The following is a 12,316-nucleotide window of genomic DNA, read 5'->3' as shown; positions in this document are numbered from 1 at the left end:
GAGCTGCGTTTTCCCCCAGTATGTGCTGCCAGCTTCCAAGCCATGGGTGTCCGACTCCCATTCTGTTACTTTATATTTCCCCTGATGAGTGCAGTCTTTCTATGTCTGTCCCTCTTTCTGACTCATTTTACTTAGCATGATACTTTCCATGTAGTACCACTTGTATGTCAATTTCATGACTTCATCTTTTCTAACAGCTACATAGTACTCCATTGTGTAGATGTACCAAAGTTTCTTTAACCAGTCTTCTGTTCTTGAGCGCTCCGTTTTTTTTTTTCTTTTTTCAGATTTTGTCTACAGTTCAGCAATGAGCATAGAAGTGCAGATGTCATTTTGACTGTACTTTTTTTGCCTCTCCGGGATATATTCCCAGGAGTGGTATTGCTGGGTCAAATGGGAGCTCAATATCTAATTTTTTGAGAATCGTCCATCCTGTTTTCCAAAGGGGCTGAACTAGTCAGCATTCCCACCAGCAGTGAAGGAATGGGGGTCATTTTATTAGGTAAGTTGTGACTTTAAAAAAATTGTCATGTCAGAACATCCAAATTCCCTCATTTAAATCGTAAGCTTTGTATTTTCTGATATATCATAAATATGTGCGCAAACACATTTGGTGGCCTGTGACTGGGGGAGGGAGGATGAGGGTTACTTTTTATTGGTTGTCACACATTGACGCCATGCCCTCTCACCGCCTCCCAGCCGACCTAGTAATACTTCCAGATCCTACCCTGGGCAGAGGACTCGTCTTCCTACTGTGTGACCAGGACTGTAAAGCCACGAGTTGAATTTTAACATGTTCCCTTCAATAAAGTAAATGATTTCATTGAACATTGTTTTCTTCTCATTGTGTGGGGGCCGGGGTTGGTCATAGGTCATAGTAGATAGAGCCACGCCCGTCACATCACCTCTGCTGGTCCCTGCGGTCAGCCTCGGTCTCAGCACTGCAGCCCTCCCCAGCACGCGCCTCTACCAGAAAGGAAAACTCGGTCCCCTTTAACCGCACAGTGTGACTCTGATAACAGAGTTTCCATGCTTTGGTGCTTTGCAGAATGTTTGTGTGTTGTTTTGGTGTGCTGTGCTGTGGCCACTGCCCCTGGGCTCTTTGAGTGACTGAGCGTGCTCTAGCTGCAGCAGGGCCGGGGGGGGATGGGGGGGACCAAGAAGGAGCCTGAGGTGGGTGCTGGGACCTCGGGGTGAATGCGAGCCCAGCCTTCATCTGGGTGCATTGGGTGTGGGACTCTGAAATGGCTTATGGGGTGAGAGACGGGGATGCTTCCCTGGCAGTGGCCTCTGCTTACAGAGCCATGCAGCAGCAGGTAGGGCGCCTGGATGCACGAACAGAACTGGCCGGTGTGTACTTGGATAGTATACATCGTGTGCGATGCAGCCACGGGATAGGATCTGCAGTGGTTAGACTGAAGCAAGCGCGCCCCTCCGAGCAGTAGCTCTTTGCATACAAAGAGTGTTCACAGTCTCGGCGGGAAACTCCCCGGCACGAGGTACAGCGCTGCACCCGCTGCACTGCGCTTCCCACGGCCGCAACTGTTACGGGGAAGCTTTTTAAATTGGTGTCAGTGATGTTTAAAACCAGTGTGATAATCATACAGGGTAATCAGGCGAGTCATGAAATGGAACTTGATTTTTAAAAAAAATGGTAAAAATGAAAAATTCAGTGATACGGATTCCACATATTCATAAATTTTATTCAAGCAGCAATGCATTTAGGAGCTGAAAATTTCTTAACGATTTCTTGATTAAAAAATTAAATACTTATTAAATAAGAGACTCTCCCAACCCCCCCCAGTAGTGAACACTCTCCTTTGATTGTAGAACTTGGATCTCTTGTAACACTTCTCTGGGGTCATCACTTGATATGAAAAAATACTCGCCCCAGCTCAAACATTACCTGGGGGTGAAAGAATGAACTGTAACACATCCTAGGTACAAAGTGGCTTCTCAGATGGGATTAATAAAAATGCCCCTAAACCTTGATGGTGGGAAATGTGCCCTGGTGAAGGGGCGGGTGTTGGAACATTGTATGGCTGAAGCCCAATCTTGAACAACTTTGTCACTGTGGCTCTCCTGGCGATTAGATTAAAAAAAAAATACCCCTAAGAAGAAAAGACCCTTCTCCTACCCTGGAGCTCTGGGTGGGAGCTACTGCTAATATATAGCCAGAGCTTTCCCTCTAAAGGCTTTTTTTTTTTTTTAAATGGGGCTATTTCAGAAATCGTGCACATGGAAAATATGGTAGTCACCTCTGACATGGCAAAGCAGACTTGAAACACAGTGATAGGTTTCCCCATCATTTTCTATGTGGGTTTTTTGGGGGCGTGTGTATTTGGGCCACACCCAAATCCTCTGGGGTTCCTCCTGGCTCTGCACCCAGGAATTACAACTCATGCTCACAGGCCAATGCAGGATGCTGGGGCGGTGATTGAACCCAGGCTGGCTGGGTGCCAGGCAAACACCTTCCCCACTGTTCTATGGCTCCAGGCCCCTTCTGGCTTGTACTTTCGCTCACCTCTATGGTGATGAGGATGACGATCATCCACTCCAGGCGCAGTGCCCGCTTCTCATTGAGGTGGTTGCGCATCAGGTCGGTGAGCTCCATGCAGTGCTGCAGCTTCTCATTCATGACCTGCATCAGGAAAGTTTCAAGAAATAGCCTACATGTATTTAAACACATTCAGGAAATAGGGCTGTGTGAGTTCTTGTTCCTCAGCGTTCCCCCCCCCCCCCAAAGGCAAGTGTCCCCAGGATCTACCTATAGATGTTTTCTCATGCACAAGTTTACCCCAAGAAATACTTTGCCTGGGCTAGACGCACGAGAAAAAGCACTTGCATGTGGCTGACCCTGGCTTGACCTCCGGTAGTGCTTATTCCGAGCACTGCCAGGAATAATCTTGGAGCACCAACACCCCAGCAACTGAAGCTTGCTCATATTTGTAAGCTTTTAACGGTTCGGGAGCCGGAGCAACAATACAGTACTTAGGGTGTTTGCTTTGCACACGGCTGACCCATGTTTGATTCCTGCAGTCCCCTGATCCCCACCAGAAGTGATGCCTGAGCACCGCTTAGATGTGCCAAAAAACTACCAAGTCCCACGGTCAGACCCAGGACACTCGAGGTGCTGCACACTTGCCACTAGGTGGCGCTGCTCTCAGCATTAACCTGCAACATGTGCATTCTGTACCCCCAAATAACAGTGGCAAGTCTCTCCTCTTTAATCTTCTTGGATTGCACTTTTTGGACACTGGGGACACATTTTCTTTTTAGACTGTATCACTATGGGACACACAGTTACAAAGTTGTTCATGATTGGGGTTCCAGCTACAAAGTGTTCCAACACTGGTCCCTTCACCGGGGCACATTTCCCACCTCCAATGGGGACACGTTTTAAAAGTAGTTGGGTTTCAAGAGCCATAGTATGGTGGGTGGGCTGGAGCGACAGCACAGCAGGTAAGGCGTTTGCCTTGCATGCAGCCAACATGGCCGACCTGAGTTTGATTTCTCCGCCCCTCTTGGAGAGCCCAGCAAGCTACTGAAGAGTATCTTGCCCACACAGCAAAGCCTGGCAAGCTACCCCTGATGTATTCAATATGCCAAACACAGTAACAACAAACTCTCACGATGGAGACGTTACTGGGCCCACTCGGGAAAATCGATGAACGGGAGGACAGTGACAGTACAGTGGGTAGAGTGTTTGCCTTGCACGCGGCTGACCCAGGTTCGATCTCTGGCATATCACAGGGTCCCCCCAAGCACCACCAAGAGTAATTCTTGAGCCGTAGAGCCAGGAGGAAACCCTGAGCATCTCTGGGGTGTGGCCCCAAAAATCCCCCCTCCAAACCCCATAAGAGTAGTTTGTCCCTTGGATTACTTCAGGGGACGCTGAAGGTGCTGGTATGATGAGGCTTGGAAGAGCCAGAGCACAGCTGAGGAGCTGCTCAGAGCGTGTCTGTGCAGTGACGAGGCTGTAGTCACCCTGAGCACAGGGCAGACTGCCCCCAGGAAGCACACGTCAGAGTGCCTTCTTCCCTTCATCCAGAACTTCCAGAAGTTTCTGCAGTGCCAGAAACTGAACCCGCCTGGGGCCTCACGGGTCAGAGGCAGGTCCAGGGCGGAGCCACGACCCACCCTCCCACACCCTTCACTGCCTTCTAGATACTTTTTAACAGAGATTCAACTTTTTTTTTTTTTTTTGGTTTGTTTTTTTTGCTTTGGGGCGATCCCCAGTGATTCTTTCACAAGCACCAGCCCTCTGGGTGTCTCCCTGGCCTTTTCTTCCCCCTGCCTTTCCTTGGCTTGTTTGCTTTTCAGGCCACACCCAGTGATGCTAAGGGCTTTACTCAGGGCTCTGCACTCAGGAATTCCCCTGGCTGTGTTCAAAGGACTACAGGGGAGGCTGGCCATTGAACCCAGGCTATGTCCTGGGCTGGTTATTGTCTCAAGCTATGCAAGAGACTACCCAGTCTGGTCCGCGTCGATGCCCTTCGACTCGGATCAGCTGTACCCACCATCACTATTTCTGTGATGTTTGGGCACTGACCATGCTGTCCCTTAGTTTCCAGAAGGTCTGGCCTAGGAAATACCATCAGTGAGATGAAAGTATCCCCAGATAGCAGGCCAGCCAACGCCTGCCGTAGAGGAGGCCACCAGGCCTTTTCCCTCTGTGGCATCCGAGATGCTAAACAAGGCTCAATCACTGCCGGAGTTCATCTCCAATACAAAAAGGCGGCCCCTACAACTTGGAAAAGTCCCGTTTCAAATATAGTTATTTGGGGGCTGGAGCAATAGAACAGCAGGTGGGAAGTTTGCCTTGTATGTGGCCGACCCATGTTCGATCCCTGACACCCCATAAGGCCACCCACCCAAGCACCACCAGGAGTAATCTCTGGGTATACTGCAAAACCAAAAATAAATAAAAAGTAAACTACAGTCACTTTCCAAAAAAGTTCTCCGTGTAAATGAGACCTGACTTGGCTGCGTACTGCATTTCTAGCTGGCTGGAAAACACCCGCTGGGCTTCCTGCCGGCGCCTCGGACAGCCTGTCTCTCAGTGAGAACATCCGTGGCTGGGGCCGTCACGCAGGACACAGACCCTTACTCAGTCCCCACTTGGGGCTCCCACACTGGCTCTGCGCTGCCCTCTGTAGCCGGGAGCTGGAATCTGGCCAGGTTGTAACTTGCCCTGGGTTCGAGTCCTGGCTCTATCCTCTATACTTACTTTGGATGGGGTGTGTGTGTGTGTGTGTGTGTGTGTATGTGTGTGTGTGTGTCGAGGGTGGGAGGGGGTTGTCACTCCTAGCAGTGCACTAAGTGTCCAGCACACAGATTGTTTCCTCCTTACGTTTCGTCATGTGACCTGGAAATCTCGAACATACTGAAATTTGCCTTTTGGGGCCCGAGTCCAGCGGGTAGGGCGCTTGCCTTGCATGTGGCCGAACCAGGTTTAATCCTTGGCACCTCTACATGGCCCCAGGAGCCCGCCAGGAATGATCCCTGAACACAGAGGCAGGAGTTAGCCCTGAGTACTGCCAGGTGAGTCCTCATCCGGAACAGGGTGGATATCTGTCACAGGTCCTGACCCTGCTTGTGACAGCCACCCTGACCCAAAGGTCATCTCGGAGCACTGAGTCTAACCACAGGCCAGGTGGCGCCATCCGCTCAGATCTTGGGGGGGGGGGGGGGCTCTGTGAAACCCTATGGCCTCAGGGCTAGTACACTTAGCGTACCCTTCACTGTACCCCTGGTCAGGAAGTACTGCCCGCTCCCTTCCACTGGACTCTTGGCTACTCTCTGGCCACTTTCCAACCCTGTGATGCTGCCAACCAGCCCAGTACCGCCTGATGGCTCCATCCCCCAAAACCCCTCTGAAGGAGGCCGCTGTGAGACCCCAGCTTGGCCCACCCTACCGCACAGCACTTTATCCTGCCTCTCGACCAAACCCAGACCGTGTCATGAGCCTTAAAGCTGCCAGGTGAGGGCCGAAGCGACAGCACAGTGGGTAGGGGCCTTTGCCTTGCACGTGGACGACCTAGGTTCGATTCCCAGCATCCCATATGGTCCCCCGAGCACTGACAGGGGTAATTCCTGAGTGCAGAGTCAGGAGTAACCTCTGTGCATCGCTGGGTATGACCCAAAAAGAAAAAAAAAATGCCAAGCGAATGATGTTATTTTGGGGGTTCCCCCTTGGCACCCCATCCCTGGGGCCCATGTGCAGCAGACACTCCTATTCCCACACTTCTGTCCTGCACAGAATCTGGGGGAGGGGCGGAGGGATGACAATCAGGGAAAGACGCTCGTCTCACCCACTGAGGCTCACACCTTCAGTGGCCAGCCCTGCAGGAGGGATCCCTGAGCACAGAGCCAGGAATCAGCCCTGAGCACCGCTGGGTGTGGCCTCAACACCAATCCCACAAAAAAATCAAACCCAAACCAGGTTAACTTTGGCCCTCAGTAAGCCAGAGTTCCACCGAATCCTGTTTGCAAGTTCATTTCGCTACAGAGTCTACAGGGGAGGGGGGTTCGGGGGTAGGGGGTGGAGGGGCCAACCTCACTAGGCCAGTGCCAGGGCGGGAAGGTGGGGGGACTCTTGGCTACCCTCTGACCACTTCCAGGGCCAGAAGGCTCGTCGCATCACTCAGGAGACAAAAGAGGCCAGTACAGTCTGATGGCAGCGGCAGACCTGCAAGCGAGGTTAGAGGCCAACCAAGACTCACCCGTGAGAGGTGCCGCTCCCAGACCCTCAACCTGGCAGAAAGAATAATGATGGGGCCTTGGAGTGTGGCAGGGTGTGTGGAGGCGGCTGTGGGCGCTGTGGAAATGGCAGTGAGGCGGGGTAGGGTAGGGCCCAGCTCACCTCTGCTGCATAGATGGGAACACGGGCGACCACCGAGAGATGGAGATGTCCAGGGTCACCCAAGACCCCCGAGAGCTCCCCCCCCAAGCAAGGGCCGGGGTGACAAAATGTGAGGGACCCTCATAGGCTGAGCTGAGCAGGTGGCCGAAAGAGAGGACCGGTGGCTGATGGGGTTGGAGACAGATGCCAGCAAGTCATAGGAGGGTCAGAAGCCCGAGCAGTAGTTGTTACAGGAAAGGAAGATGTTTGAGAAACAAAGTATCTAATCCCGCTACATCAAAAGTAGCTCCTTGGCCTGCTGCCTGCAGGCTTAGAAAGTGCTTAGCCGAGAGAGATAGTACAGCCCGGGTGTTCGCCTTGCACACAGCTGACCCGGTTCAATCCTCGGCATCCTCTATTGTTCCTCCAGCATCACCCACAGGGATTCCTGAATTCCTGAGTGCAGAGCCAGGAGTAACCCCCAGCATTCCTGGGTATTACCCAAAAGCCAAAAAAAAAAAAAAGTGTGCTTTCCATATTGCTGGTCCCCATCGGGGCCCTTGGAACTCGTCATGCCCGGTCTGGAGCAAGTGCCCAAGTTGGTCTAGGGGGCAAAGCCCCTCAGATCGCCTCCTGCTTTACCGGGAGAGGTGCCCACGGCTGTGACTCCAGTCACTAACTCCTGCTCCTCCTGGCCACCCCACCCACCTTTAGTAATCTCACCCTGTTCCAGCAAACGGTCCAGCAAATGTTCGAGGAACATGTCATCTACGTGGTGACTTCAAAGGACTCTTGAACCATTTATTGCTCCAAAAGACAAATCCTGGGACTGGAGCAATAGAGCAGCGGGTAGGGCGTTTGCCTTGTACACGGCAACCCTGGTTCGATTCCCAGTATCCCATATGGTCCCCTGAGCACCGACAGGGGTAATTCCTGAGCGCAGAGCCAGGAGTAACCCCCGTGCATCGCTGGGTGTGACCCAAAAAGAAAAAAGAAAAGACAGAAGACAAATCCTGGCGGACTTTTAGGAATTCCTGGCATGCAGAGATGAATTTTCGGAGGGAGAAGGTGGCGACTGCTCCCCCGCCCCTCCCCGGCTGTGCCCAGGGCTTGTTCCTGGCTTCTGCACTCTGGGATCACCCCTGGAGGGGCTCTGCCCGCTAATGTAGGGTCCTTACGTGGACCTAGCTCTGAGCGCTGCCTCACTCAGAGGGCCAAGTGTAGTTGGCATAGCTCTCTGTCCTGCCGCCTCTAATACGTGGAGTAGTCATTATGTCATATTATGTCATTCTTACTTTGGACAAACTGGCAGGCTACTGAATGTAACCTGCCCACATGGCAGAGTCTGGCAAACTCCCTGTGGCGTATGCAATATGCCAAATACCAGTAACAATGAAGGGTCTCATTCTCCTAACCCTGAAAGAGCCTTGAATATGGCACTTTTGAAAATCTCAGGGCTAGGACGAAGGAGACATTACTGGTACCTGCTCGAGGCAATCGATGAACAACAGGATGATCGTGATTGTGAGTCACTGTGTCGCTAACTCAAGCCTTCAGAGAAGTTAATACTTCATCATCCTCAGTTTACAAGAGAAGTTAATAAGAAATGGATGCATTGTGAGTTTGTGGCATACGCAGGAAATAACACCTTGGTAAATGGTGAAAAGTCCACAGGAAGGGTCAGAGTGTTCCTCAGTATACTTTGCTATTCTTTCTACCTTGTTCTTATTCCCCCCCTCCTGATCTAAGTAACATTGTTTTCATTATATTATGCATCCTATGTTTGTTATGATCAAAGAAATGTATGATCTTGGAAATATGTTTTTTTGCAATGACAATGGACGATTTTACCTGCCAAGTTCCTTAGAGAGATGTATAAGAGGCTGTCTGAGGAGCTGGAGCAATAGCACAGCAGGTAGGGTGTTTGCCTTGCACATGGCCAACCCGGGTTTGATTCCCAGCATCCCATATGGTCCCCTGAGCACCGACAGGGTTAATTTCTGAGTGCAGAGCCAGGAGGAAGCCCTGAGCATTGCCGGGTGTGACCCAAAAAGCAAAAAAAAAAAAAAAAAAAAAAAAGGCTGTCTGAAATAAAGGATCAAGGCTGCTCAATTGTCAGCTGGTCCGGCAGAGCTCTGGGGATCATCTGGGGTACTGGGACCAGGCTTGGGTTGGCCGCGTGCATGGCGAGCACTTTAGCCCTGTGCTATATGTCTCTGGCCTGAGCTGCATGTTGGCGTCCCTCTCCAATGTGGGAGGGATTTTTTCCACGTGGAAGCCTTCACTCAACGTGACGGCACTGGACAGAGGTTCTCAGATGGCCTGTCACACCCGTCCCCCCCTTCAGATCAAAAGCCACCCAGTGCCCTTGTGACGATCTTGCTCCCTTTATGGCTGGAGGGACCAGGCCATAAGATGCTCAGGAACGAACGGGAGACCCCCTCCCCCTACACCCCAGGAAGCTGGAGAGAAAAAGGGGCCTGCAGGTGACCAGCTCAGATGTGGCCTAAAGGTGACCGGCCAAGGAGCAGATGGCCTGTCACTACAGGCCTTGGAATCCACCTTGCCCTTTTGTTTTGGTTTTTTTGTTTGTTTTCGATTTCTCTCTCTCTCTTTTTTTTGGTTTTATTTTTTTTGGGGGGGTGCAAACCTAGCAGTGCTCAGAGCTTACTCCTGGCTCTGTGCTCAAGGGTCACTTGTGGTGGGCTTGGGGGACCATATGGGGTGCTGGGGATCGAAGTTGGGTCAGCCAGGTGTGAGGTATATGCCCCGCCTGCTGTACTATCTCTCTGGCCCCCAACTTTGCCCTTTGCTAAAATTGGGAATTTGAAATTGAGGAGTCAAAAGAGAGTTCGGTTGGTGGGTTGGGCATTTGCCTTTGACATGGTCAACCCGGGGTTCTATGGCCTAAATCCCTTATGGTCCCCCAAGCCCACCTGGACTAATTCCTGAGTGCAGAGCCAGGAGGAACCCCCCCGAGCCTGGCTGGGGTTCTTTGGGATACCACCCCCACCACCCCCACCCCCCAATCTAAAACTAAACAAACAAAACTGGGAATTTTATTAGAACTGGGTTTCCAGATGTAACTTCTGAATCTGGGGCCTTCGACTTTATGAAACAGTTCGTATCACTTGTACCTCTCTCTGTCTGGTTCTCAGCAGCATGCCATTCTCACGTTTCTCCCCTTCTCTTTGTGACGGGGTGAGGGGGCACCAGGCTGCAGGCCTGGTGCTCGGGCTGGCAGTGCTCAGTGGGATCAAACACCGGGAAGGCATGCGTGCTCCACCCAGAGCTGACCCCACCCTGGCCACAGGCTTGATGGTGAAAACACAAAACAACATATCACACCAAGCAGCTCCGCTGGTTGCTAACATCTGTCAGCCCTGCTTAGAGGGCGCCCATTTTCTAACTGTTCTCCGGCTGCGTGAAGAGAAAGAGCGATAGCACAGTGGGTAGAGTGTTTGCCTTGCATGCAGCCGACCCGGGTTCAATCCCCAGTGTCCCATATGGTCCCCTGAGCACCGCCAGGAGTCATTCCTGAGTGCAGAGCCCGGAGGAACCCCTGAGCATCGCCGAGTGTGACCCAAAAAGAAAAAGAAAAAAAAAAGAATCATCACACACAGCAACCCTAAAGCTGGGACAAATGAGAGCCCAAGCGGCTTGTCTGTGGACTCTTGGGGCTGCTCGAGGCGGAGGATGGCAGTGTGGCTGTGGTGAGCCACTTCCTCCCCCATCCCCCCATCCCTGCCCCGGCCCAGGAGGCTGGGCTTCCTGTGTGCAGCACCCGGGGCTGCAGAGTGAGCCCCGCAGATGAGAGCTGCCTGCATCCCCCGACCTTGGTCATGGACAGGGCCTCGTGACAGTGGTGAGGTTCAGAGGGTGCCCCGTGCCCGCCTTCTCAGAGCCCAGCAGCGGTGGCCCTGCCCAGACCCCACCCTGCAGCTTTCAGGTGTCAGTGCTCTGTGTCGGGGGTTATGGTGTCCATTAAAGTAGCACAGTGGGTAGGGCTGGAGCAATAGCACAGCGGGTGGGGCATTTGCCTTGCACGCTGACGACCCAGGTTCAATTCCCATAGGGTCCCCTAAGCACTGCCATGGGTAATTCCTGAGTGCAGAGCCAGGAGTAAACTCTGTGCATTGCCGGGTGTGACCCCCCCCCCCCAAAAAAAAGCAGGTAGGGCGTTTGCCTTGCACGCAGCCGACCTGGAGAGCCCGGCAAGCTACCGAGAGTATCCCATCTGCACGGCAGAGCCTGGCAAGCTCCCCATGGCATATTCGATACACCAAACACAGTAACAACAAGTCTCACGATGGAGATGTTACTGGTGCCCGCTCGAGCAAATCGATGAACAACGGGAGAACAGTGCTACAGTGCTACTTCAAAAAGGAATCTGGTGGCTTTGGGATATGGGGACTGAAGCCCAGGGACGCCCTCTCAGGTTTACCACACCCCTTGATATGGTCTGAGGATGACTTCGGGCGAACAGTCTCCTTTGCTGCGAGCTGAAACGAAGAAAGCTCAGGTGGAGCCAGTCACTCAGCTCGGAGAAAAATCGATGCAGGATGTCACGGAATTCATTCCACGAGCACCAGAGGCGCTGGGGCTGGAGCCATAGGACACAGGAGGGCAGGTCGCTGGCTCCTGGCTCGCTGGATTTGTGCCCTGGCACCACAGAAGGTGCCCCCGAGTCTGGTGAGGAGGAAGCCCTGAGCACTGCTGGGTTCAGTCCACAAAGAAAGAACTGAAGAGGCTAATAGGGCCTCGAGTCAGGGAAGCAGAAAACCAAGTCTGTGTGTTTGGAGGCAGAACAAAAGACCCGACACAAACAGGAGAGGTGGGGCTGGAGAGAGGCCCTCAGGGAAGGCACCCTGCCCACCCTGATTTAAATCCTTCATCACTGGGCTGGAGTGATAGCACAGCGGGTAGGGCACGCGGCTGACCAGAGTTCGATTCCCAGCATCCCATATGGTCCCCCGGTACCGCCAGGAGTAACTCCTGATTGCATGAGCCAGGAGTAACCCCTGTGCATTGCTGGGTGTGATCCAAAATGCAAAATATATATATATATATATATATATATATATATATATATATATATATATAACACACGGTCACCTGAGCAGAGCTAGGAAGAGACCCTTGGTACTGTTGGGTGTGGCCCCAGCCCCTTGCCCCCCAATAAGAAAACAAATTTAAAACAAATCTGCTACATCTGTCACCCCATTGATTGCCAGGGTTGATTTGGCTGATCTGGCTGGCTAGGTGGGTGTCCCCTTCCTCCCTCACCGCTCCATGTGCGTCCCTCCCGAAGCCGCGTGCTCGGTCGAAGAGAACAGTCCGAATAGAGACGGACTGGTCTTCGGTCGAGGGTATACGAGTAGCTGCACTCCCCTGCTAGAACCTCCAAACAAGCTCTCAAGGTCCATAAAAATTAAAAAGAGCAATAAAGTGGACCGCTAGGGGTAATTCCTG

General features: G+C 52.3%; 1 protein-coding gene across 2 annotated transcripts in view; it reads right to left on the bottom strand.

The window, feature by feature from the left end:
• Positions 1–1,676: 1,676 nt before the first annotated feature.
• The window catches only part of RMND1 (required for meiotic nuclear division 1 homolog), a 50,458-nt gene continuing 39,818 nt past the window's right edge, over positions 1,677–12,316 (bottom strand). For both annotated transcript variants that reach the window (XM_056126190.1, XM_056126191.1), the window contains 2 exons: positions 2,525–2,641; positions 1,677–1,906 (listed from right to left, as the gene is read on the bottom strand). In XM_056126190.1, coding sequence (XP_055982165.1) covers positions 1,865–1,906; positions 2,525–2,641 — 159 coding nt within the window. In that variant the 3' untranslated portion in view covers positions 1,677–1,864. The remainder of the gene's footprint in view (positions 1,907–2,524; positions 2,642–12,316) is intronic.

Source organism: Sorex fumeus, unplaced genomic scaffold (genome assembly GCF_029834395.1).
Source record: "Sorex fumeus unplaced genomic scaffold, SorFum_2.1 ptg000061l, whole genome shotgun sequence".
Taxonomy (NCBI): domain Eukaryota; kingdom Metazoa; phylum Chordata; class Mammalia; order Eulipotyphla; family Soricidae; genus Sorex; species Sorex fumeus.
This window is presented reverse-complemented; position numbering and strand designations above follow the sequence as displayed.